Raw genomic sequence first — 26,301 nt, forward strand, 5'->3', positions numbered from 1 at the left:
CCCTCAGCGTCACCCAGCCTTGCACAGTATCATCCAGCACTGGTGGGAGGGGCAGCTGTCAGGGCTTCCAGAAGCTTCTCGCCCCCTCGTGCTGACTTGCAGCTGTCCAGGCCTTAGCTTTCTCTCCCTCCCTCTCTCCAGGCCCAGTCTGGGCCCCTGCAGCCCCGACTCTGCTCTGTGCAGCCTTGTGAAGGAGCAGCGAACCCCACCAACCGTCGGCCACACACACGCCCTCCTCCGGTGGTTTTTTTTCTCAACACCGTCTTTGCTGGCCCTGGAATCTCTGGAAAAATAAACTCAGGAGGTGAAAAGTTGACTTGGTTTCTTGGTGTTTTTGTTTTCTGGCAGGCAGTGCGGGGAGGGGCGGATGGGGAGTTTGGTGCTGTTCTGTTCTGTGTTTTCTTTCTTTCTTTTCCCCCTTCCGACGTCAAACGAACGATGAAAATCCTGCTATAGGAGCCCGGGGGCCGGGGGTGAGGCTGCTCGGGGGGCGGTAGAGGGTGCTCTGCTGACTCGGGGGGTTCGGGGGGTTTTGGGGCGTTGGGGTCCGACTGGCCTTGGGCCGGAAGAGGCCGCCCTGCTGGGCGCTGCTCTTGGCCACGGTGGCGGTGGCGTGGTCGGGCTCGCCCGAGTCGCTCTCCGTGTAGCTGTAGGCCTGGGCCCGCGAGATCCCCTTCTGCTGCCTCCGCCAGGAGTTGTAGTAGGTGGGGTCGCTGATGTAGTGGTTGACGAAAGAGTGGGCCTTCTGGTGGGTCGGGTCGGTCTCGTACTCGCTGTCGCTTCCCTGGGGGGACAGAGAATGGAGGAGTCAGGGGCCCTGCGGGGGCGGGTCCGTGCGCTCAGGGCTGCAAGGCGCCGGACGCCCTGGTTTGAATTTCCCAAGCCCTGGGCTGTGGCCACCTCTGCCCCCCTCACTGCCAAGGGGGCCTGATGTGGATCAGGAGGGCTGAGTTCTAGTCCTTTTTAACTGAGGGGAACTTCACAGCACACCAAGTTGACCGTCTTAAAGTGCAAGATTGAATGGCTTTCCATACATTCACAGTGCTGGGCGTTACTCTGTATGGTTCCAAAACACCTTCATCGCCCTGTACCCGTCGGCGGTCATTTGCCGGTCCTTCCCCCGCCCCTACTCCTAGTAACCACTGATCTGCTTTCTATTCCTGTGGGTCCACCTACGTGGGACATTTCCTATAGGTGGGATCCTATAACACGAGCCTGGTGCGCGGCTGGCTTCTTCTGCTTAGTATGTAATGTTTTGGGGGTTCAGTTCATGCCTTTTCATTTTCTGTGTTTCTGGTGCTTTGACACCTGGCAGGGGCTACGGCTCCAGGTGCTGGTCAATTTTTGGAGCTAGCGAGTGCCCTTTCATCACCGTCCCCTGTCCCTAATCACCCCAGAGCCAGGTTCCAGGCAACCAGGGACAGCCCCGTGCCCCAGAGCCCACTGAATTGATTTGTACTAGCCTAAGCCTGTCCCCTGGGGACCCTGCTGCTTTCCTGAATGGCCCTGCATGGTGTGATGTGTCCCCTCTTCTTAGGAACTGTAAATGATTCATTTTTTTCAAGGGCAGTCATCTGATCTCCTGGCCTTGCTGTACCTGAATAGTAACCAAGCCTACATGTTAGAACAGATGTTCACGCAGGATGTACTGAGTTCCAATCTCGCTCTACCTCTGACTTACTGTGTGACCGGGGACAAAGCCAGGGCCAGACTTGTGGAGGCTCCTGGCGCTGAAGGGGCGCGGGTGCTCACCCACGTGTGATCCAGAATAAAAGCCAACACCCAGTTTTAGAATGAGCATGAGAAAAATATCAACAAAAGCTCTGCATTTCACACGACTACCCTGTAGCCTTCCCCGACAAGTACAAGATGTTCGATTTTTCTTAAAACCATCGATAACTTTGGTGTCCCCACCATGGGTCCAACTGCCTAAGGGGTAGGGGAGTGGGGATCAGCGCGAGACAAGAGTCTGGGTTGTGAATTAAAACAGCGATTGCCGGTTGGATCTGAATCGCGGAGCTATAAATATCGTGTGCCCCTCCCCCACCCCAGGCTCCCTGCAATGTTTAGAGGACAGATGGGAACATGCTTAGAACTCTCTGGAAGAGATGCACTCTGATTTTTTTTATTTAAAAAAAATTTTTTTTAAATGTTTTGTTTATTTCTGAGAGAGGGAGAGAGACAGCATGAACAGGGGAGGGTCAGAGAGAGAGGGAGATACAGAATCCAAAACAGGCTCCAGGCTCCGAGCTGGCTGTCAGCACAGAGCCCGATGCGGGGCTCGAACCCACGAACTGTGAGATCATGACCTGAGCTGAAGTCGGACGCTTAACCGACTGAGCCACCCAGGTGCCCCGAGATGCGCTCTGATTTTAATGAACGGCTCAGAAGGCCCCATAAAGTCGCCACGTCCCTGCCCGGCTGATACACGGAGGCAGTAATTTTATCAACATACTTTCGGTAAAGCTGCAGCAAGAAAACCCGGTGAACCCAACACCAACGAGTCTGGGATGACTAGCTGTGTCCCGCATCACAGCTAGAGCAAATGGGAAGTTGTTGACCTTGCCCCAAGGGGTCTGAGCTATGGGAATGGCAACATGCCCTTGATCTCCAGAACCCACAAGTCCTGCATGGCATCCAGCCCCTCATGAGAAAGAGCTGCAATGCACAGAACTATAGCGATGCCAGCCGCGGAGCAGGCGCTCTGTCAGGAGACGGTTCCGAACGTTTGCACCTCAGTGCTGTTGCTGCTATTGCTCCGTAAGTGCTGAGAGACTAGGGCAGAAGGAGTGAGGGTTTGTCCCAAGAAATGGAGTCGGGGGGGGGGGGAGAAGGGGGGAAGGGAGGACTCAGGTCTGCCTGATTTTCCAAAACCCCCACATGCTCTGGATGACCCCACTTCTGCCTGGAGGTCACGAGACGGGAACGAGAGCCCCAGCAGGGATTACATACGCCCTGGTCCATCTGCAGATTTGTGTTGTCTGGCTCCTCCCCTCCTCCACCTCACCCCTCCATCATCCCGGCTGCTCTCATTACCACCACCCTGCACACGCTCCCAGGACCTCAGCCCTCTTGGCGGCAGAACTGGCTGCCAGAGACAATGGAAAGTCCCTCGTTGTCCCCATGACGCAGCACAGCACGACACAAGCCCCTTTCTTTGCCTACTGCCCAGCTGCCAGCCCAGGAGGGGACAAAGGGCCCGCACCGACAGGGGCTCCATATGCCAAGAGTGGGGAGGGGGCTGAGGGCTGGGCACCTGGTCTCCGGGGCCGTAGTAAGGCGGCCCAGAGGCGGGAGAATTCTGAGCAAGCTGTGGCGGATGCCACGAGGCAGGGGGCTGGGGGGCTCTGGTCCAGGAGCAGCGAGGTCCTGTACGTTTTCAGGGGTGGGGAGGGGGCACCCCACACTTCTCCCTATAGGACAGGTCTCCCCAGGAGGGTCCCCAACAACTGGCTTGAATAGTTGTTAGCGTCGTTGCTAGAGAGGTTCTAGAACTTTGGCTAGCCCCAGAACGGAGTCTCTGTCAGTGCAGTCCCATGCCAGCGGGAAGGAGTCCCTGGGAGGTGACTGTGGCATGGCGAAGTTCCGACTCTGTCCCTTGCTATCCAGGTTAAGTCTGGACGCATCACTTAGCCTCTCTCGGCCTCAGTATCCTTGTCTGTATAATGGGTAGATGCCTGCAGCTCACAGGGTGAAATGATGGAACGCTGTAAAAGGTGTTATCGGGGAGACAGTGAGGTGGGTCTGGGTGGGAAGGCCTGGAAGCCCTGGAGGAGGGATCAGAAGGAGCAGGGGTAGTGGAGGCTGACTCAATGCTCAGGCAGCTGGCAAGGATTCAGCTCCTGTCCCCCACAGTGAAGAGTGGGGATGGAGCTCTCTGGCCCTCCAGGGGGCCCAGAGCCCATTCGTGCAAATCATCACGGTCTGACGGCTACCAAGAGCTGAGCACCTACTATATGCCAGACACTGTGGAACGGTTTTCCCCATGCGGATATAAAAGCGATGGGAGCAAGAGCTGCGGTGCAGGGGTGGGGGTGGAGGGAGGGGTGCAAGGGGCTGGAGGTGCGCCTGCCCCGCCCCCAAGCTCTCCTTGGCCAGAGGAGGCGGTCTTTGCATTTGCGACCGCTCTCGCTCTCGGGCTTCCATCTCCGGGAACATCTGTTTCTTTTCTGCGTGGGGGTGGGGTGAGAAGGGAAGAAAGAGAGAGCGGGAGGGAGGGGGGGTGGGAGTGGGGGGGACCCCGGGCGCCCATTCGGGCTTTCAACTCTCCAACGTAATTGAATGCAGCTTCCCAGTAACCGACCCAGCACAAAGGGGACCTTTCACGGGCTGTCCCGCCAGGCCGCCAGGCAATCAGGCGACTGCTCCAGCTCCGGGGCCTCTTAACAGCTCCTCAAAGCCACTCAATCAGCAATTACCGGGCCTGCGGAGGGGTGCCGAGGGGAGCGGAGGGGGGTGGGGACGGGGCCGGCGGGAGGGAGGACCCGGGGAAGAGCCAGCAACAAAAGAAAGAGGGGCAGAGGAGAGCCTTTAGCTCCTCTGCCGTTGCCGGCACAGCGCAGGGACGTCTGCACCACACTCGCGGGCGATGGGCTCAGGGGTCCGTGTTGAGATCCGGGCACCAGGCAGGGTGCCCTCATCTTGTTGAATCTCCCGAAATCTGGCGGGACTGTGTTGCCCCAGGTGACAGGAGGTACCCTGCGCAGCGCCCCCAGGCTGGAAGCTGAAGCCACCCCATCTGGGGCCCAGGGGCTGTCTGCTCCCCTAGGCTGAGGCCAGCCCTGCATCAGCCCCTTGGTCGCCCTCCCCTTGAGGCAGGGGGCCCCTCCGGGGCGCCAGGGGTGGGGGCATGTGCCGAGTGTCTCCCTCTCTAGAAGCCCCCACGAGGCACAGTTTTGTCAGCCATCTGGGCTTCTTGTACTAAAACAGCTAGAAATCTCCCAGGAACGTGCTTTTTCTTTCTCTCTCTCTCTTTTTTTTTTTTTTTTTTTTAACATTTATTTGCTTTTGAAGAGAGACAAAGAATGCAAGTGGTGGAAGGCAGAGAGAGAGAGAGAGAGAGAGACAGAGAGAGAGAATCCCAAGCAGGCTCTGCACTATCAGCACAGAGCCCGATGCCGGGCTTGAACACACGAACCGTGAGATCATGACCTGAGCCAAAAGCAAGAGTCAGCGGGGCGCCTGAGTGCCTCAGTCGGTTAAGTCTGACTTCGGCTCAGGTCATGATCTCACGGTTCGTGGGTTTGAGCCCCGTGTCGGGCTCTGTGCTGACAGCTCAGAGCCTGGAGCCTGTTTTGGATTCTGTGTCTCCCTCTCTCTCTGAACCTTCCCTGCTCGCTCTCTCTCTCTCTCAGAAATTAAAAAAAAAACAAAACACCACATTAAAAAAAACCAGGAGTCAGGCGCTTGACAGACTGAGCCACCCAGGCACCCCTGCTAGGAATGTCTCTTTAAAACATCAGCTCAGTGGGGCCTGAGGCAGTGGGGACTGCCTGCACTTCTACACCATGTGATCAAGGGCATGTTGGTTGGCTTCTCTGAGCCTCAGTTTCCCCAACTGTTAACTGGGAACCCTGCAACTTGCCTGGAGGGGCGACGGCATTTGAGATGAGACCATGCAAAGCTGGGGGCGTGGCACAAAGCGGGGACTCTGCCTGTAGCTTTGCCCCTTTGCTCTGGGCTCCCTCTGCGCCGCCTGTAGTGTGTTTGTAGTCTGGCACAAGCCTGGGCTTCCTGGGCCTGTATGGGTCAGAGGCTGGCTCAGTGAATCTCTTGGACTCACGGCCGAACTCAACGGACAAGGGGCAAACACCGATCAAAGACCAGAGACGCTCAGACACTCGGGGAAGGGGGTGTCGGAACCGCTCAGCCAAACGCACACCTACAAATCTGCACTGCTCCTCCCTTCTCTGCACCACCCAGTCCTGTTCACACTTTGAGGCCCAGCTGAAAGGCCACCTCCTCCAGGTAGCCCTCGGTGAGCCTCCGGGAGGATGTGAACTTCTCCCAAGATTCCTCAGAGGGCAGCGGCCCAGGAGACAGGAAGCCTTTTGTTTCCCATTTCCTTCCCATTTGACCGCAGGACGCCGTAAAATTTTAATAAATGAAAACACGTGGTTCTTTGAAACATGCGGTCTTCCCTCACAGATCCTAACACGGCATAGCACAACGTTCCCGAGAGTCGGTCCTGCACACCACCGTAGCCGCCATGTGGCGACCGTGCCTGGTAGTTTAGTGGGTGCAGAAGAAACAGGGGTTGAATAAATGCTGTAAGGATGGAATGAACGGGTTCCAAGGAGGACAAAGCCAGCAAGATGCCGCCCAGGGCCCAACCCCAGCGTGGCGCCCAGTAGGTGTGTAGGGGGTGCTAAGGTGGGCCTGGCCTAGTCATTGGTGGCCCCCTGACTCTTGCAATAGATACCCCCCCCCCAGGCTTCACAGGGGGCTGGAAGGTGGAGTGGTGTCATTTGGAACAATCCCTAGAGTCATTCCTGGCCGCCAGCAAGGGCTCCGTAAATATTCGCCGCTATGACTGGGTGCTCCAAAGTGTTACAGAGAACCGAATTTGTCCTATTTTCTTACTTTTCCACATAGGCTTAATTTCACTGCAGTGGGTTTCCTGGGGCTGCCCAGGAAGTCACAACGACTGAGTATTTATTAGAAGAGGCGTGCCCTTGGCTGGGAATTCCTTTTCCATTGAGATTTGCTCGTGTGCTATATAATTTTTCTCCCATACTTGGGCTTTTGCTTTGAAAATGACATTGGAATGCAGCCATGCTTTGTTTTCAGAAGTTGTATCAAACAAGCCATGGGTTCCTCAAACCTCAGCCTTTGTGTGTCCCCTTCCTGGGCACCCCTTCACCAACACCCCTCCGGGGACAGCCCTCCGTGCCCCAGTCTTCCCGCAGCCCCATTATGCCTCTTCTTACATCTTACCCTGCATGTTTGTTTATAAGCAAGGCAGACTTTTGTTTATTACCATATCACAGGGAAAGGGCCCAGGGCAGATTTCTGCCAATTTTGGGTGGTCCGACTTGGAAGAGAAACCGGGCAGCATATGCGAAAGTCCCTCTCAGAGGATGCAGGGGGAAGGGTATGCTTCAAAAAGTCAGGCCATCGTTCTCCAGAGCACTTGAAACGGAGGGGGCCCCGCCTGTGTGGCCACTGGCCCTCGAGGAGACACCCCCCCTCCAGAAGCCACCCCACGCAGGCAGACTGGGGAGCACCCGCCTTAAGCCCCAAATTGCGAGTCGCGATGTCTGATGCTCTACATACCAGACACCGGCATGTACTTGAGCCGCATCACACAGGGGCAAGTGAGCAGTTATAGGATCTGCTTATTTATGTTTTCGGCAAGGACATCAGAGGGGGACCAGCGGCTCTGTCTCCAAGTCTGTCCCCTCCAGCCCACAAGCAGCTCTTTGGAGGCAGGGTCATGTCTCCATCCCCTCTCTGTCCCTGGAGTATGTGCTCAAGAAGTGTTGAGGAAAAGTCTGCGTGTGCCCCCCGCCGCACCCCTCCCCCTCCTGGAGTCGCCCTCACTGCCCTGGGCAGGTGCTGACACCAGGCCTCCTTAGCTGTTATGACACAAAGTTTGATGTGATCCCGGAGGCATACAGGCAAGGCTCCGGCGGAAGCAGGGCCCTGTCATCTATCTGCTGAGCCGGGGGTAAGCCTGTAGGGGCAAAGACCAGAGCAGTCTGCTTGGGATTCCCTTGGTGACACTCGAGGGCTCAGGGTGGTGGCTCTTTCCCAACAGGTATGGAAGCGACTCAACATTTGAACAATGGCACACTTAACACTACTGGGGGGTGGGGGAACATGAGTGACTTGGGCTGAACAGCCTCAGGGGCCTCCTGATGCTTGCACCTCTGAGGACACCAACCCAGCCTCCTGGATCGTGTACCAGCTGCCGTGACCCCAAAGCCAACTGCTTGGGTTTCTTTTCTTTTTTTTTTTTTAATGTTTTTTATTTTTATTTCTAGGAGAGAGAGAGAGAGACAGCGTGAGCAGGGGAGGGTCAGAGAGAGAGGGAGTCACAGACTGAAACAGGCTCCAGGCTCTGAGCTGGCAGTCAGCACAGAGCCCGACGCGGGGCATGAACCCACGAACTGAGAGATCATGACCTAAGCGAAAGTCGGAAGCTTAACCGACTAAGCCACCCAGGACCCCCCAGCTGCTTGGGTTTCAAGAAGCATTCCAAAGCAAACAGACCCACATGATCCTGAGTGCCATTTCCAAGGTCCTTGTGATGAGCCTGGCTTTGCATGGCCTGATTCCATCTCATGTCATGTACTCCTTAGAACAGTCCTTTGGACAGGGGGCTGTGTCAGAAGGCCTGTGGGCGAGGTCTGCGTCCGTGACTCGGGCGCTGGGATTCTGGGTTTGCACTTTCTGGCTTGTGGGACCTGAGCCAACTCAGCGAAGCTCTGTGAGCTTCAGTTTCCCCATATGTATGAACAAGATGACATGAAGGCCGCTCGGAGGGTCACTGTGAACATAAAGTGTGAGGCATGTGGGATGATGAGTGCATGGGATGATGAGTGCAGCCCCAGGGGTTGTGACCATGGCCATCGGTGTCACTCTGAAGGATCACAGCTCTCTGAATGTATGCCCTCTGGCCTTGGTCTAAAATGAACAGCTTTACAACTGCGAACCTATGTGCCTCTGTCTTGCTAACCTTCTAGTCTGGACCAGCTTGACTAGCTTCTCCAATGGGACTTTCATGCTTATCAACAGTGTGCAGGGTGCCCACGCATCATGTGCCAAGGACACTGGGGAGGTAATAGACCTCAGGATGGTCACAAGTCCCTGACTACGTGGAACTTCGCCTTCAGAATAAGTAAACTCAACTCAACCCAGCCAACCTCCCAATCAAACCCCACACCATCCCAAAGTCCACAGGCGGAGCTCTGGGCCCGGGCTGTGGTCCACTGCTCCCCATGAGAGGGAATGTGGGTGTTCTGCTGTGACAACTGGCTTCTAGAACTGGGAGGCCTCCCCTCTCCAGGGCACATGCTCCCTGTGGGTGACTGGTTCCAGATTGCTATGGGAAGTGCATTCAAGCGATGGGCTTGTGTCGAACAAAAGGCAACAGTGGCAAAGTGGGGGAGTCTAGGGATTCTGCCAGCCTTGGGTGGGGGTGATGGAAGTAGAATGGTCTTTGGATGAGGTTTTTTCACTCAGCAACTCCTTCACGGTGGGGGTGGGTGGCTGGCCTTAGGGACCAGCTCTGCGTCCTGGGGGAGGTTCCACCTGACTCATGTAGAGATGGCTCTGGGCCATCTGAAGACATCTGGGCAATGTCTTTCCCACTTAGAGGGCTCCCTCCCTGAAAGGTCAGTGCCCAGCCAATGAGTGTGCATGAATGATGCCCTCTGTAGAAGGGCAAAGGAGGCTGATCAAAGCATCAGGGAGAGTCCCTCCCCCTGGCCACTGCCTTTGCTCTCCATAGACAGGAGCATGACTTAAGGGGCCTTCCATTACAGCCTCACGGGCTGTATTTTTTTTTTGATTTTTACCTTGAATGACCTGAACCTAAATGCTCATTGTCATCTTTGGGGAGAAAGAAAGAACTGTGCTCCAGTGAAGCCTGGCCTCCCAAGTCCCGGGTGTATACGACCGCAGAGAGTTAAATACTTGTAACAAGACCTGAATCATGTGAGTCCCTGTGTCAGCCAGGCTAAGTTGGGGTCCCTGTCTCTGCCAGCTCAGAGCTGGGGTGTTAGCTCCAGCCTCGTCAGCTCTGCCAAGCCCATCAGTCACCCTGGAGCTGAACAAAACAGCAGTGAGCCAGAGGCCCTTGGTCTACTGGGCCCACAAGTGGAACCCGGGTGTGCTGGCACCTCCTACCCGGCCAACAGCCTTGTTCCCTGCTGACATCTCTTCCTCCCTGTCCTCTCCCAGGACTGGGCAGAAAGGTCTAGGGGCGTGGGACACAGTGGCCTTTCTTGGCCCCTTCCTGGGCAACCACCAGGCTTGGCCAAGGCCAACAGGGCTGGGTGGGAGGCCATGACATAACTTCACCGGAATGCACTCAACCCCCCTCTCCCCATAGTGTGGGACAGTGTCCCCGTGTGGCCCACCTAATGGCAGCCTCTCTAAAGCTCTGTGCCCGTTCCAGAGGCTCCATCTCCTTCTTCACAGAAAAGCTGACATTTATTGAACAGTAGCTGTGTGTGCTGGACTAAGCTTCTCTGTGTCTTGACCTCAGCAATCCCACAGCCCATGACAGAGTCTATTAGCATCTCTGCCTGTAGAACAGATGGAGAAACTGAGGCCCAAAGAGCTTACCTACCACACCCAGGATGCCCGGGCCCCTGGACAGCAGAGTCAGGATGGAAACTCAGGTCTGAATCTCCAAAGCGGAAGGTCTCACTAGTCGGTACTGCTTCCCAGCCTTGGGGCTCCGGAGCTCCTGGCCCTCAGTTTCCAGAGCTCATTCTGACCCTAACTAGCTGAGGTCTGCCATTCTCCAGGCTCTGGCAATGCAGGGCTCCTTCCCCTTGCTTGCACGAGCTCCTCTGCATGCCAGAGCATGTGGGGACATTCTGGAAACTCTAGAGGACTGTGCGCTTGTTGGGGGGGGGGGTCCTCACCTAGTCAAGGTTATAGGGCCCCCATCAGCCCTGGAGCAAACTCTGAGTAGAGCTTGGGAGGTGACGGCTGGTTCACATATGACCCTTCTGTCTTTGTGGCCCCAGAAAGGAAAGGAGGAAAGGAGGCCCGCGTGAAGGGCCGCACTCTGGGAAGGGGCTGCTCCGCTCCCCTCTGCGGGGCACCTGGCCCACCTGCTCCTCACCTGAGAGTCGGAAATTTCTGAGGGCTTCTCGGTCAGGCTGCTGCTCTCCGCCGGGATGAGGTCGTTGTACTTGGTGACGTCCTCGTCGGAGTAGTGGAGGCTGCCGGGGCTGGGCCGGGGAGGAGACCTGAGGGAGTGGAAGTGAGGCTGAGAGACAGGCTCTCCCGGAGCTGCCGCTGCGGCTGCAGAGGCCACAGCGGGGCCGGGCAGGGCGCTGGCCCTCGACGCGTCCGTCCTCTGTCGTTCCTGTGTCTGCTCCTCACGAGCCTGGGCCTGGGTCATGGACAGCGGACCCTGGGGGGTCCCCTCCAGCGGGAGAAGAGGCTCAGTGGGGACCAACCCGCTGAACCAGCTTCAGGGAAGCAGGGAGGGGCAGCACCCCACTCGATTCTCCACGTGCGGTTGCAAGGCCTCGGGCACTGGGCTCCCTCGGCAGGGAGTATCACAGCATTTCTGAGCCCCGGAGACCTCCCGAGTCAGAATCCCCAGCGAGGCCTGCAGGCCTGCGCAGCACACAAGCCCCCACGCCACTCCTGACCTCGCCAAGCGAGCGTCAGAGGCTTAATGCAAAGGGTCAGGGGGAAACGGGAAGCCACGGCCTCTTCCCTCCAGACCAGAAATGAACCCGGGCGCCAAGTCCTGCTCCACCTCTGACAATCGGGCTTAGAGAGAGCGCGTCGCCCGCGGACTTAGAGGCCTGGCTCTACCTCACCTCGGTGAACATGCAGCGCGAGGCACCTGGTGGCCCATCTGGCATCGGTGCCCAGAGGCTGGAGGCCAAGGCCATGAGGCCCCTGAGCTGGGGGAGAGGGCGGTGGGCGGGGCGCCGAGCCGGTGGCTGGGGTCTTTCATGACTCTGCCCTGTCTGTGCTTCCTCAGGGCCCTGGGGAGGGGTGGTGGGGGGGGTCTCATGGCCTGAGATCTGCCCAGGTGTTCTGGAACCGTGGCTCTGAATGCCGGCTGGCCCCAGAGGCACGGGCGGTGCCTTTGCTACAGAAATACTGTTCTGAGACCAATCCCGCGGTCTGGAGACAAGTCACCAGCAACCTCCCCACTGCCTCCAACCTCTCGTACTAAATTTGCACTGGTTTCATTCCAAATAACAGAGCTGCCTCCTGAGCTACTTACAGACAAGACAGTAACAGCACTGGCCGCAGTGACGTTGGGGCGGGGCGAGGAAACGGGGTGCCAGGCTAGCGCTATCTTGGCCACAAGCAGGGTGAGTGGGCAGGGGGTGGGGGTGGGGGGCTGACGGTGTCACCAGGGCCGGGTCAGACTCGCGGAGCCCGAGGCTGGTGGGATGCAAACAGGACTTCTGTGTGTACACAGTGGAGCAGGGGGCACGCGGGGGCCGCGGTGTGTGTACTCTGGGGGCGTGAGAAGCAGGTGAGGCCAGGCCGTCTGTGAAACGCCCCCTTGTTCCATGTGGCAGAGCCCCGGGGCCAGCCTGGCGGGGCCGCGGCCGACAGCAGGGCCCACCGCCTCTGCCTCAAATGGCTCTTTCTTTGGAACGCTAGATCTGGCCGAGGGGTGAGAGCTGGGCCTGCCTGCATGCCCCCCCCCCCCCCCCCCGTTCTCCCAAGGAACACACACAGGGCCTCCTCCCTCCCGGACGACACAGAGAGAAGCTTTGTGAGTCGCGCCTGGCCGGCATGCACCTCTGATGAGCCGGGAATGTTAAGAGGGCTGAGGCCAGGGACAGGCGCGCTTCTGGGCCACAGGCCCCTCCTCCCCATTCCATCTCTCCTGAGCTCCCCGGAGCATAAAACTGCCAGGTCACATCATGTGAGGGGCAGGTGGGCCCCGGCAGCTGCCCTTGCCCTTGGAGATGGGCAGCCCAGCTCGCCACAGGGAGTGGGGCTGGGGGAGGGGGACCTAGGGTTGGAGAGAATTCAGGAGGAAACCGGGCGCCGGGCGCCCCGCCAGCCTGGACCTTTCCTGGTTGGCTGTTCTCAGGCGCTGCCCTTTGAGCGTGGACTTGTGGGGTGAGTAGGAGAAAATTGTTCTAGAAGATGTAGGAGTAAGGAGCCAGGGGAGAGGCTGTCCACATTCTGAGTGCCCTCTCCTTCCAGAATTGGGAGGAGATTGGGAGGGCATGAGCAATACTGGGGAGGGACTCCTGGCACCTCCCACTCAAGCGTGTCCCCTGAGACCTGCCTCTGCTGGGCCCACCTCACCGCTGGGGCAAAGCGGCTCTCACGGCTTCCGGGCCTGCCCCGGGCCGCAGCTGGCTCTGAGCAGTAGGCTGGGCTGCTCTCTGCATTTTGCGGTCATTGGCAGGAACCCTTTGTCTCTGCCTCCTTGTGATGTTGCTCCTACTGCGCTCTCATGCTGGGCTGTGACCTCGAGATCCCGGATGTGCTTCCTGGACCCTGCTGACCATTCCCAGCCCCTGAGCTTTAATGTCATTTCTGGGACAACGAGGCCACGTGGACACTGCCTGCTCTGTGCCCTCCCCAAGTCCTCCACACCGCGGGCACTGCGCTTCCCCCCAGACCTCCACCCTCTGGCCGTCCCCCTGACCCCCAATTCAGAGAGCCCTTTACCTGGTGTACAGGCCGTTCTTCCGGCAGAAGGAGTTCTTGACGGAGAGCCTCCGGTTGTTGAGTTCCAGGGCAGGGAAACTGCTTTCATCCAAGCTCATCATCTCACCATGGCCAAGGGCACCAGACTTGGCACTGTTCCCTGGGTGGGCGGCAGGCGGGGGGGGGGGCAGGGAGACAGCCTCTGGTCACTCATGCCATCCCTCAGACCGGTGGCCTCCCTTCTCCCACCTGGCTCTCCGGTCAGAGCGGAGACCAAACCACAAGATGGGAGATTGTGTGCAGGGGCCCCAGGCTGCCCGCCTATCAGAGCAGGTGCATCCCTAGGAGAGAGAGAACCCCAGCCCCCCAACCTTGCGACAAGGGGAGACAGACCCACGGGAGTCCTGTCCAGCCAGCAGGGCTTGGTGCCAGCTCACCAGAGTCTGTCTTCTTGGCATACTTCTTGCTCTGGCCCCGGATGATGAGCACAAATACCAAAAGCAGGATGAAGATGAGGCCGACGAGCGCAATGACCACCAGGAACCACCACTCCTCATAGAACGGGTTGGCTTTCTGAGCTGGAACACAGATTGGGGAGGGGAGGCAGTCAGGTCCAGGGCGATCAGCCCCCTCCTGCCTCCAAACCTCCCGCTCCGGCTGGGATCCTACCATCTGCTCCCAGTAGGCAAAGTCTGTGCTATATCCATGGGGGACAACCTAAGACAAGGTTGGCAGGGACAGTTTTAGCTCAGGTGCCTGCTCTCCTCCGTTGTTGGTCAAGGGATGCCTGGAGAGCTGCTTTTAGTTCTGAGGTTGCTTCTGGACTCACTGGGAAAGAGTGCTTGGATTGATTAGTGATGTCTGGTGAGACACAGGAGGGGGAAGTGGCCATGTGCTTGCTTGTGGACTCACTGGGAAAGAGTGCTGGGATTGATTAGTGATGTCTGCTGAGACATAGGAGGGGGAAGCAGCCATGTGCTTGCCTCTTTTTCAACGTTTTATTTATTTTTGAGAGAGAGAGAGAGAGACAGACAGACAGACGGCATGAGCAGGGGAGGGTCAGAGAGAGAAGGAGACACAGAATCCGAAGACAGGATCCAGGCTCTGAGCTAGCTGTCAGCACAGAGTCCGACGTGGGGCTCGAACCTATGAACCATGAGATCACGACCTGAGCTGAAGTCGGACACCTAACTGACTGAGCCACCCAGGCACCCAACTTGCTTCTGGACTCATTGGGAAAGTGCTGGGATTGATTAGTGATGTCTGCTGAGACACAGGAAGAGGAAGCCACCATGTGCTTGCTTCTGGACTCACTGGGAAAGAATCATGGGATTGATTATTGATGTCTGCTGAGGACACAGGAGGGGGAAGTAGCCATGCACTTGCTAGTTTTCCTTTTTTCTTTTTTTCTCCCTCTTGCCACCCATGGCCTAGGTGCTGCCTTGGCAGGCTGGCCCAGATTTGTATTGGAAAAGTAGCCCTCTGGCCTGTGTTAGGCCTGTGAGAGCTTCTCCCTGGGGGCAGGGCTCAATCTTTCTCTGGTGGCAGAAAGTGGGCGGGGGGGGAACCAGGAAGATGGACATGAGTGAGTCTTTAGATGCTTCCTCAGCCAGGGCTCTGCTTCCTTCAAAGCCCCCAGTACCATGCCTTTTTTTTTTTTTTTAATGTTTTACTATTTTTGAAAGAGAAAGAGAAACAGAGAGAGACAGAGTGTGAGAGGAGACACAGAATCTGAAGCAGGTTCCAGGCTCTGAGCTATCAGCACAGAGCCCAGTGCGGGGCTCGAACCCACAAGCTGTGAGATCATGACCTGAGCCCAAGTCAGACATTTAACCGACTGAGGCACCCAGGTGCCCCTCTCAGTACCATGCTTTTTGCACCCAGCCCCTTCTCACCCGGGGGCTGCCTGATGAGGGGCTCGCTCTTCTATTTCCCATGATCTAGTTCCATCAATCTGGACAAGGGAGAATGTATGTGGGAGGAGAGAGGCAGCCAGGTTTCTGAGGCTCACCTAGCAGATTACAATTTTGAGCTATATTTCCGCCTTGAGGGAAGAGGCCTTGATATTAAAAGTTGGTTAGTGATTGGATTTGGGGTCATGGGGTTTGGCATTAGAGTCGTCTGTGAGTCCTTTGGGACATGTTGGATGGAAAGATGAGAGGAAAAAGAGGAGGGACGGGAGTCCTCTCCCCCCGGCCCCGGGCACTGCTCCACAGGCCGCTGGCTCTGTTTTTGGGGCGGTTTCCACAGAAACACGCAGTTTACAGCCTGGGTGAATCTCCTGGGTGATGAGCTCATGGAAGCTCTCATCCTGGGTTCATGGATTCGTCCATAAGCCCCGCTGAGCCCCCTGCCCAGGACTTCTGGAGTCCTTATAACAGAACCCCAAAGATGCACAGCCCCCAGCTTCCTCTGGACCTCAAAGCTGACTCAGGCCCTGGCCCAGGGCTCACTGCCCTTGGAGAACTGAGAAGACAATGCATTTTAGCTCCCGCCCCAATGCCGCTGGTGCTATACCGCCTGCCCCTCTCCTCTCTGCCCAGCACCAGCCTCTGCCACCAGGCTCTTCCATGGGGCGCTTTCACCCCACCCCACAGGCAGTACCTGGTACAGACTGGGAGGGGCTGCTGGGGGTGCCAAAGCCATAGTCGTTGACGGCGATGACCCGGAAGTCATAGCTCACACCCGGCTTCAGGATGTCCATGCTGAACGTGTAGGAGGTCACCTCCTTGGGAATGTCTTTGATGAGGATGTCCCATAGCCCCTCATCTGCAAGAGGATCGGGAGGGAGGTGCTTGTGAGGGAGAGCCCCCTCCCATGCCACCCGTTACCCCTGAGAGCAGGAACTGTCTGGGCCGCCCCCTCAACACAATCTCAGCAGATGTTTTGAAAAAGATGCCTGTTTGGAGTCTCTGACCCTTTGCTCCTTTTATTAAAATGCCTGTAAAACATTTAAAAAATGCGTAGTACGTAGAAAATACTGTAACAAGCAACCCAATACCACTGTCCACAGGAAGAGACTCGGCATTTCAGCCCTTGCGCAGAATAACTCAACTCACCCGTTTTCCGTGTAATTAAAAAGCTCTGGGCAACGTGACTTTAAGTGTCGGTCTAAGCTTTTATCGCACGGGCGTACCCTCCTTTCCTTAACCAGGCCTCTGTTTTTCTGACCCCACCCCCACTTCCTATTCAACATATACACAGTAGTGGCATCACACAAAAGAAGACCCTTCTTCCGAGAGCTGGAAGAGGGGCGGGGCTCGCCCGTGAGGGTTTGGTCACGTTGCGTGGACCGATGGGGCCCACCCTAGGCCGCCTCTTTGCCGAGGAGCAGAGATTTGAGAAAGCCCAGAGGTGCCTAGAGGGGTCCTCCATCTGTTCTTTACCCATGGCCCCAACCACCCCCATCCTGTGAGCTCCTGACTTTCTTTTCGGACCTGCCCCTTTGTCCGTGGCTCTCTGGGTCTTGCCCCCTTGGGACCTAATTCGTCTCCACTGCATTTTAAAGGAGCAGAGAGAGTGCTGCCCGGACAAGAGACACGCGCACACACTGACGGGCAGGCTGGGAAGGGGCCTCGGCCAGAGGCCCCCACGTAGAGCCAACGGAGCTGGTGCGGCCCCTGGAGTCGGTGAGCCCTGTCTGTGCTAGGACAGGGCTGATTCGGCGACCAGAGTGTCCAACCACCCGCGTCACACGCTCCAGAGGGCCGCAGCGGGCCAAGCTCCCAGGTCCTCCACCCGTGGCCCACTCTAGGGAGGTGACTTGTCAGCCTTGGGTGAGCTCCTACCTGCATCCTGCTCGCAGGAGCCTCCCAGCTCCCTCCTGACCCTCGGCGAGGCGCTGCTCCCCCCCACTCGTCGGTTTCTGAGCTCCCTCTGGGCACAACTGCCCGAGGGGTCCACAGGCCACCCCCTCCCTGCAGCTTAGCCCTTGCAGGGGCTGATGGATCCTCCTTCCTTCACCACATGTGTTACAGATCCACCCACGTCAGGGACTCCGGCGGAGGCACCGTCACCCCCATCGGTCACCTCTGAACTGTGGGCCGAGGGTGTGCTGGCACTTTCCGAAGCTGCCTTCTGGTCTTACCCGTCCAGATCCCTCCAACTCAGAGGCAGCCGTGAGGCCCCGTCTGGGTCCTGCTGTCCTCACAAAGGCTTGGGGTCCTGAGCGGGGCCTCATTTTCCATCTTATTTGTTCTGGGCGCCTGCCTCATGCACACCGTGGCTCTCTCCTGCTAAGACTGTGCTGCCCCTCCGGGCAAGGACCACCCAGCGCCCGCATCATCTAAGAACTGGCTGAGGAACTTAGCACAGATCTTCTTCCCCGACCTCATAGTGTCAGGGGCCCCAATTTCAGTACTGCGTGCCTCGGGATCCCAGTATCAGGGTGCAAACCCACTCTCCTCCCATGGCCTCGAATTCTCTCATTCACCTTCAACACCAGATGCTGACAGTGGTGATGCCAATACGGCAGCGACACTCATTCCTCATCCATCAGGCATCGTGGATGTAAGGGCTTTACTTTCCAGGCCCGTAGCAATGACAGGGAGAAGGAAGAACCGTTGTACCCACGTTACAGATGAAGCAACTGAGGCCGGGAGAGAGGGGAGCCCATCTTCCCAAGGGAAGGCTGCCCTGAGTGGCAGAGCTGGTGTTTCAGCCCAGGGCTGCTTGACTCCTCCGGGCACCGGACGCCCTCTGGGTATCCAGGAAGCCACCGTTCGAGATGCGCAGCTGATTCAGTGCTGGCTGGGAGGGCTCGCCCAGGAGCCTGGTGCCCCGCAGAAGCTGGGGGCCTCCCCCCACCTGCTGCGTGACCCGCTCCACACAGAACGAGCGGTGGGGCCGGGCAGCGGGGCCAGGCCAGAAGCTGCAGCGCGTCACGCAGGGGCTCTGGCCTCTAGCGCCGGGAATCAGCCAATGCGCACGGTGGGTTCCAGGGGCCAGACGCCCCGAGCGAGTCCCTCCCTGCTCTGCGGCGCCTGGCCGTTCTGGGTTTGTAGAAAGCAGGCATGTTTGGCTGATTCTGTCTGGCGATGCAGAGCAATTTCATCTGGGAGATGAGGACGTGCAGCTTGTGGCGGGGGCGGCGGGGGGCGGTTGCAGCCGGTGGTGGTGGGGATGGGGGTGCGGAGGTGGCGGGATGTTCTCCAGCAGCCACAGGGGTTAGACAGGGCTTTCCCCTTGCCCTCCACCCTCACTCTCTCCTCACAGCCTTTGATCTCTGTCAGAGCTCTCGGGACCTTCGGGGGGGGGTCGTCCCACCTTGATCCCACCTGTGTGCACCGAGTCACAGCCCTCCCACCCCAAAACACCAGGGCCCATGCTGGACCACCCAGGGAACGTCGGAGAATCAGCAGAGCCGAAGTCTGGAGCCAACATTCCACAGCCTGGCATGCCGGCTGGCTAACTTGGATGGAAAACAGAGGCACGGGCCGCGGCCAACGCAGCAGCCGGTACAGGGGGGCAGGGGAGGGACCATCTGGGGTGGGGGGACAGTCAACCTCGCACACGTCTTCCAGCTACACATGGATCGGAGTTGCTAGATGTGATTGCTCTTTGCCACTACAATTATTAGTATACGATTAGGGCAATGAGGAGGTGCTGGAAGCTTCCTGAAACAGCTGGCATTAACTACTTGCTATTGAGGTGATTACACCTCACTATGGTATTAAGTCTGTCACTGGGATGTTTCGAGGCTCCCATTAGAAGTATTAGCTCTGATGGGCCCGACTTCCTCCTGTTACGATGATTTGCTCTTCATGCTGAAGCCCCACAGTCATGCTTTCCTTTCTTAACTTCAGCCGGCTGATCACGGATCCACGGAGCACCCCGAACACGCCTCCAGCTCTTTGCTGGCTCTGGGCCCTCTGCTTAGCGAAAACCTAGCAACTGAGAGAGCTGGCAGTGGCTGAGGGCTCCGGTTGGTGACGGGAGCCGGGAAAAGCAGGTGCCACAGCGACCGTGACACAGGAGTGCCAAGAACAGACCCCTGGAGCGACTTCTCAGCCGCAGGTCTGCGGACGGCTCTGGAAGGTCTTGTGATTCGATTTCAGGCTTGACAGGAGGGGTCGGTACGGTTATGGGAGGTGCTGAGTGTCTCAGGATGGCAAAGGCAGACCTGAAGGAGGCAGCCAGGGTTCCCGGGGGACAGCCGGCCTCCTTACGAGACACTGGTCAGGAGGTCTCGTGGAAGACTCAGTGTTTAGCCAAGGCGGGGGAGGGGACCAGATGCTTTGCACCTCTGGCGTCTTGAACGATCTTCCACCCGAGATGGTCCTCACCTGGCCCCAAGTGCTGTTCTCCTGGGGACCCCTGGGTGTCCCTGATCTGAGTGTGCAAGTCTCCATTCGCCCCAGGCCACCTCTAGCTTCACCTGGAGCAGTCCTTCTCAGGAGGACACAAGTGCGCCAGGGAGAGGGATCCGGGAGGAGGAGAGAGCAAGACTTGGGATCTGCTCTAGGGGTGGGTGGGGGGAGGCAGGGTGTACCTGATGGCCGGGCCTCTATGACGTAGCGGGTGATGGGCCCTTTGCCGGGGTCTCCGCTGGACCAGTGGATGGCGATGGCGGAGCTGTACCGCACGATGATGGGCACTCCAGGCGGCCCCGGGGCACCTGCAAACAGCGTACAGTGGGCAGAAGGCATGGCACCCAGCCCCGCCTCCCTGTGCTCTAGCAGGCAGGGCTGGGCAAGTAAAACCGAGCCCGGGAAGAGTCTCCTGAAACCCTGCGAGTGCCAAGGCCCCGGGAGGAGGCAGGCCGGGCCTGCCCAACGCAACTACGCTCTCTGGGTCACCCACACCCTCATGTTCCAAGTTCTAGGGCAGGAGAGGTATATTGGGTAATGCCAGAAAGATCCCCGGAGCAGAGTCAGCAGGACCGGGTTCCTTGTTCCAGCCCAGAGCACATTAGAGGGGGACAATGGACAATTCACATAGCCCTCTGGTGCCTCAGTTTCCCCATCTGTATGTTCCCTTGGAACATAAGGCCTGAAGGGATGTCCTGGGGGGGACAGCAGAGGTGAGTGCGATGATGGGGTGGGCCTTTGGTAAATGAGGGTTGGGTTTCAGGGGGCTGAAGGGCTCCCTGGCATCTTGTCTCCTTGCCTATCGTGGCGATGCCCTCCCTACTTCCTGCCATGAGCTCCCCCCCCCCACCGCAGAGCATTGCACCCAGGCTAGGCCACTGCAAAGTCGGGGGCCACCGGAGGAGGAAGGAGTGGGCTCTGCCACTGGCTGTCCTCGCAAGGCAGGTACTTCAGGGTGGCAGCCTGTCACGTCAGCCACCCGGGGACCGGCCCCAGGAGTCGAAGCAAGAGAGGGTTTACTTCTGTAGTAAGGAGAGCGAGCCCCATCTAGCGAGGGTCCCGAGCTGGTCCTCCCTGAGGGTGCCCTGACGTGCAGGCCAGTGCCTGTCCCCTGGGCTCTCACTGTCCCCGGAGCCCTGCCCTTGTGCACTGCCTCCTACACGCCTGCTCCTCGCTAGGCCTGGAGCCTTCTCTCCCCAGGGCTGGGCACAAGCTGGTGCTTCCTACGCACTTGTGGGGCAGGGGGAACAAGTCGGTGAGTGGGTGGGGGGGTGGGGGACCCTTTGGCTGAGTGTCTCCTGCGGACGCCTACGGGGAAGGAGCCTGGAGTCCAGCTTCTTCTCCAGCCTCAAGGCGGCTGGACAGCAGGCCCGGGACACAGCCCACTGCCCAGCCCTTGACCTCAGAGGGCCTCATCTCCTTCCTTCCTTCCTTCCCCAATGTGCATACTGCCCACAGCACAGGGCAAAGGCGGCTGAGGGGTTGGGGGTTGGGGACACAGCCCAAGGAGGGTGTGAAGGGTGGGGTGGGGCTCTCAGGACCCCGAGTTTTCATTCTGCACAAGACAGAACTCAAAGCTGAGAGGAGGAGAGCTGTGCTTCACCTCCTGGACTAGAAGCTTCTAGCACTTCCAGCCACTGCCTGGCCTGGACGGAAAAGGATGCCTGGAGGTGTGTCCTGTGCCTGCAGCCCCCTCCGCCCTCAGGTTCAGAGGGACCCCCACCGCCGCCTCCACACTTCCTGCGGGGGGTGGCCCCCTTCCCACCCCGGCCCTGGGGCTGCAGGTTAGAACAGCCTGTGCCCAGCCTTCTCCTGTCCCCACTGCCCCGCCTCTCTCTGTCCCTGCCAGCTCTCTTCCGGCTTTTGTTTCCCAGGGAAGTTGGCTCAGGTGAAGAGGCGGCACAGGAGGGGGGGGCTGGGGGCAGGTGAGGGGCAGAGGGGGCGACTTCTGGCCAACTTCCTCCCCCAGCCCTGCAGGCCCTGGTCCAAAGGCGCCCAGGAGCCAGCCGGCGTCTCTGCAGAACGTGAGGTGGGAACGGCAAGTGTCTGCAAAGAGGAAATGAGGAGCGGCCAGCCCAACCCAGCACAGGACACGCCTGCCTGACAGGTGAGAGGCCAGGCCAGGAAGCCACCTCCAGGCCCAGCGCGCCTCCCAGAGGCTCCCAGGCTAAGCCGGGCAGGGAGGGGGGCAGGGAGGGGGGCACCACAGAGGGAGGAGGAAGAGGCGGGGGAGTTCAGGGAAGTTTGGGGTGGCCGGTGCGCTTTCTCCAGGAAGGAAGGAGCAGAGGCTGGGCGGTGGCTTTGTGTTCAGGAGGGGACACCCTGCGTGGGTGACGAGAATCCTGGAGAACCAATCTCAACCACAGCAGGTGCCCTGAAAAATTCCCCTCGCCCAAGGACGACCTCAAGAGGTGTCACCAACTTAAAAGGAGCCACTCTTCCCTTCCCGCTCCTCCCCGCCTCCCCTCCCCTCCCCTCTGCTCTCCCTTCCCCAACCCTCCCCTCGAAAGCTCAGTGCTCAGCCTGGCCTGTAACTGCCTTACTCCTTTCTTGCCCTCCCCATTAACCATGCCGGCCTCTGTCACCTGTGTCTAGGAAGGACAGGCCCCCGTGCCCATAGACTGGACCCTCCCCCCCCCCCACCCCGCCCAGCACAGTGGTGCTCACAGCGCAGGGCAAAGAGCCACCCTCAGTTCTGGGTCATGTGCAGGTTCCTGGGGTGATTGCTCCAAGATTCTGAGTTCCCGGGCCCAGGACTGTGACTCACAGCAGGCACCCAGGGGGGCTCTGACGCGTGTCCACAGCCCAGGCCCAGTGTCCCTCACACCTGGACGCCCAGCCCCCTCCCTTCTCCTCTGCTACAGCTGTGCCTTCAGAACGCTACAAACACTGGTTTGGGTTCTCACGGGTCTGTCTGAATGGTGCCCCCCAAAGTCGTTCCTAATCCCCTCTTTTAAAGGGCTCCCTCACCCCGCCCCTTCTCCGCTAGGCCCCGCCCCCATTCTCTCCCATGCCTCTGCTGTCCCCTCTAGACTCCATCTCCCCCATCTGACTGGGGGGCTGATCGCCGTGTGTGGGGCAGCACCCCCTGTCCGCCCCCTGCCCCCCTACCTTCTCCAGGGCCCGTGGTGACGTTGGCTTCGATCTCCGGCCCGTAGGTGAAGGTCTTGGCTCTGATGCGGAACCGGTAGATCATGCCCTCTGCCAGGTCCTTCACCTTCAGCCACCGAGGGCTGCTCCCCTTCACGTCCACCGTCACTATCTTGCTGACACCTGGGAGAAGCACGGCATGTGGGGACGGCGCAGGGGCTGGGGGGCAGGTGGGGGCCGCGGGGGAGAAGTCTGAGAAGGGCTGTGCCCTCTCTGTCCCCTGAATAAGCACAGGGTCCTCTGGCATCTAGCGGGACAAGACTCCCCATCCTGTTTAACTGAAACACCATGCTCTGGATGGTTTCTACCGCCATGTGTACCCCCCACCCCCCCACCCCCGCATCGAGCCGTGCAGAACTTCAGTCCCAAGGGTCACCTTTCAGAAAGTGCTTCTGGAAAGACACCTCCTGGGTCCAGAGTTGGAGGGACGCACCTCAACCCAGTCCCTACAGCCGAGGACAGGCTCAGGTCCGCCTGGGCGTCCCGCCCTCCCCCTGTGCCAGCCAGGGCCGGGGGCTCCCACAGCAGGTCCCCCCCATCAGCTGCACCCCAAATCTCAGCAACTCGAGGGGAGGCCTGGGATGGCACGTGGGAGGCTGGAGTTTGTGCTCTGTGCTCCGGAGGTCACAATCCGCCCAACGGCTGGTGGTCGCCATGGGGAGACGGGCCTTGCAGGTCACACCCCAGTGCTGGCCGGGGGCGGGGGGGGGGGGGGGGGGCGTCTCACCATGTGTGCCCTACCTTAGCTTTGGTTTGTTCTTCTACGGACTGAGGGGGTCAGCAACACCCCAGACACGATGCAAGGAGGTTTAATAAAGTATCGGAGCGCCTGGCACATGGCAGGGGCCCAAACTGTCTTATGAAGAAATAAGTTCTGAAGGACAGAATAGTAGCTGCTCAGGCGGCACTTCTGGGGAAACAAAGTGACCTACGGGGGATATGACCCGGGACCCGGAACAGCAGCGCTAGGGACTCATTCCTTGACACCTCTGGGTAAGACCCCCATCTGTCCAGGGTGTGGTTTTCCCAACAGGAAACAGGTGTGTGTGCGGGGGGGGGGGGGGGGGGGGGGGGGGGGGTGGGTTCTGCTGAGGCTTGTTTGCTGCTGACCTGAATCCAGGGGTGAGGTGTGAAGGCAGACACAGGGAGGCCTGGCTCAGCGTGGTCTAGTCACACCCAGGGCGTGACGGTCCCCTAAGCTGGGCCATCACAGAGTGGAGGGAAATATGCGAGGGCATGAGGTCTAGGCATGTGGCCAGGCGATGCCGAACTAGGGATAGAAGGCCAAGTGCTCACACTGAGCCCCCTGGGTAGGCCAGGCAGACGCCACTGTGGTGAGAGCCTGTCGTGCCCACCTGCATCTTGTGCCCGTGACCTCTGTCCTCTCCTTCCTGCCCGAAGGAGAGAGGGCCCCTTTCCTGGGTCCTGTCCCAGACCAATCTCCTGGGGCCCAGCCCCGCTCAGTGTCCCAGCGCCACTCTGCAAAATGAACTAGCTGCTGGCAGGCAGGTGGTGCTGGGAAGACTGAGGGCCATTGTTCCCCCAGCTGGCCCAGAACTGCTGGCCGCAGCCTTCCCAGGGCTCCACCCCCTGCTCTGGCCCCGGTCAGGGAAAGGTGAGAGCCAGGTGACCCCAGAGGCAGTCACCTCTGGCTGCCAGGCCACAGCCTAGTAGGCCAGCCACACCCCCGAGTCCTCGCTCTGGAACGGCCTGGCCCGGGGAACCGGGAGCCCAGCCTCCTTCCTGACTCTTTAAGTAGATGGCAGTGATTTCCGGGCTCACCCGCACCAGCGCGGGGGTAGGAAGCTGGTAAGGGTCTCACGTCCACAGTCAGGGTTAGCACGGCCCGGTCTGGGAGGAGGGCAGGGTCCGGACCAGGGCCTGAAGGAAGGGGTGGGGCTCTAAGGAAAGCTAGATGAACAGGGTTCAGGGGGAGGGGAAGACACTTGCACAGCACGGTTCTCGATCTGAGGTTCACAAGGGAATAGGGGTGCAGCGACTTCCCCAAACTCATGCTTTCCGGGGAGGGGCTCAAAGGCTTTTATCAGAGTCTTGAAAGAGTTCCTGACCCCATGGGAGGCAAAGACCTATCCGGAATAAGGCTGACACCCTAAATGTGGCGGGGGGAGCAGGCATGAGAGGGGCCATCAGCCCCCTCCCCATCTTCCCAGGCCTGACCGCTGCCTGGCCACTGTGGGGCGCTGTAGCTCCTTCATTTTCCCCCCACTTCCATCCTTGGATGGGAAGCAGACACGTACAAATTCTCTCCTGGGACTCGCTCCTAGGTTGCTGCCCAGCTTTGACCCCGCCTTTCCTGTGGGGGAAATGCCCCCCTCCTGTCTGGCCTCAGTTTCCAGCTTTACAAGCCAAGGATGTGCCCACCGCATCCAGCTCCGTGTAGGAGCCCCAGAGCCCTTGCAAAGGGAAGGTTTAGGGAGCTGCGGCGAGGGTCCCACTCACCATCCACCGGGGTGCAGGGCTCGTACACCAGCCGGTAGCCCTCCAGGACGCCATTGGGGAACTGCGGGGCCTCCCAGGACACGTTCACCGAGGTTGTGGTCAGCTCGCTGAACTTGACTGAGCCGGGAGCACTGGGGGCTGCAGAGAGACCACAATGGTTTGCTTCCCCCTCCCAAAGACGTTCAAAGCCCTGCTGGGCTCTGAGCAACTTTGGGCCCCAGGGAGAGAGAAAAAGAGGGCAGGGGGTCATCAGAGGTCATTGGTACCCCTCCCCTCCCCCACTGACATTGCTAGCACTTGCTTTCCAATACCCGAGTTCAAGAACTGGGAAGAAAAAGCACTTTCTTTTCTGTAAAGTTGGAGAACCCCGTTTCTTCCTGCTAAGTGGCCCTGAGCCCTGGCTGAGAGCTGGGGACACGGCTGTGCTGCACCTCCAGGGTCACTGTGGGGCCAGGAGACATCCTGGCTTCCCAAGCAAGGCGTGTCTTTCGCCTTCCCTGGTGGAGAAGGCAGGGGCTGTCTGGGCCCCAGAGCATGAGGTGGACACTGAGCAAGAAGATGCCAGAACTGCAGCCACGCATGGCTTTTGTCCCATCCCTGGAGCCCCAGGGCTTGTCACTGAGGGACCACGCTGTCAGAGGCAGCCAGTCAAACCATCTGGAAGAGATGCTTTCTTGGCCTGAGAAGCCTGGAAAGGCCTTGAAAACACAGGGGGCTGTGGGGGCTCTGGTGGGGAGGACAGAGGAAGGGAAGGAAGCGCAGTGCTGGCTCCGGGAGCGGGAGCGAGTGCAAGATGACCAGGTTATTATTGTCCGGTGCCGCCCCCCACCAAGCCTAAGCTAATCCGGACCCTGCTTCCGCTCCAGTGGGAGGCAGCCCCCAGCCAGCAGTCTTTGAGCTCAGGGGGCCTTTCCTGCCTCCCTTAGGCAAGAGGGACATGGGTCAGAACACTTTGTCCTGCTGACGGAAACTTCCAGGCTCCCAGGGGCTCACATCCGGCCCATGACACTGACAGAGAGTGGTTTGGACAGGCAAGCAGACAAGCAGACGAGAACCT

General features: G+C 59.0%; 1 protein-coding gene across 2 annotated transcripts in view; it reads right to left on the reverse strand.

Annotated features, from left to right (window-relative positions):
- Positions 1 to 305: 305 nt before the first annotated feature.
- SDK2 (sidekick cell adhesion molecule 2) overlaps positions 306 to 26,301 on the reverse strand; it is a 261,230-nt gene continuing 235,234 nt past the window's right edge. For both annotated transcript variants that reach the window (XM_039229793.1, XM_039229792.1), the window contains 8 exons: positions 25,245 to 25,382; positions 22,746 to 22,907; positions 19,817 to 19,942; positions 15,931 to 16,095; positions 13,764 to 13,904; positions 13,348 to 13,486; positions 10,802 to 10,928; positions 306 to 784 (listed from right to left, as the gene is read on the reverse strand). In XM_039229793.1, coding sequence (XP_039085724.1) covers positions 428 to 784; positions 10,802 to 10,928; positions 13,348 to 13,486; positions 13,764 to 13,904; positions 15,931 to 16,095; positions 19,817 to 19,942; positions 22,746 to 22,907; positions 25,245 to 25,382 — 1,355 coding nt within the window. In that variant the 3' untranslated portion in view covers positions 306 to 427. The remainder of the gene's footprint in view (positions 785 to 10,801; positions 10,929 to 13,347; positions 13,487 to 13,763; positions 13,905 to 15,930; positions 16,096 to 19,816; positions 19,943 to 22,745; positions 22,908 to 25,244; positions 25,383 to 26,301) is intronic.

This window comes from Hyaena hyaena, unplaced genomic scaffold, assembly GCF_003009895.1.
Source record: "Hyaena hyaena isolate Hyena2069 unplaced genomic scaffold, ASM300989v1 scaffold_39, whole genome shotgun sequence".
Lineage (NCBI taxonomy): Eukaryota > Metazoa > Chordata > Mammalia > Carnivora > Hyaenidae > Hyaena > Hyaena hyaena.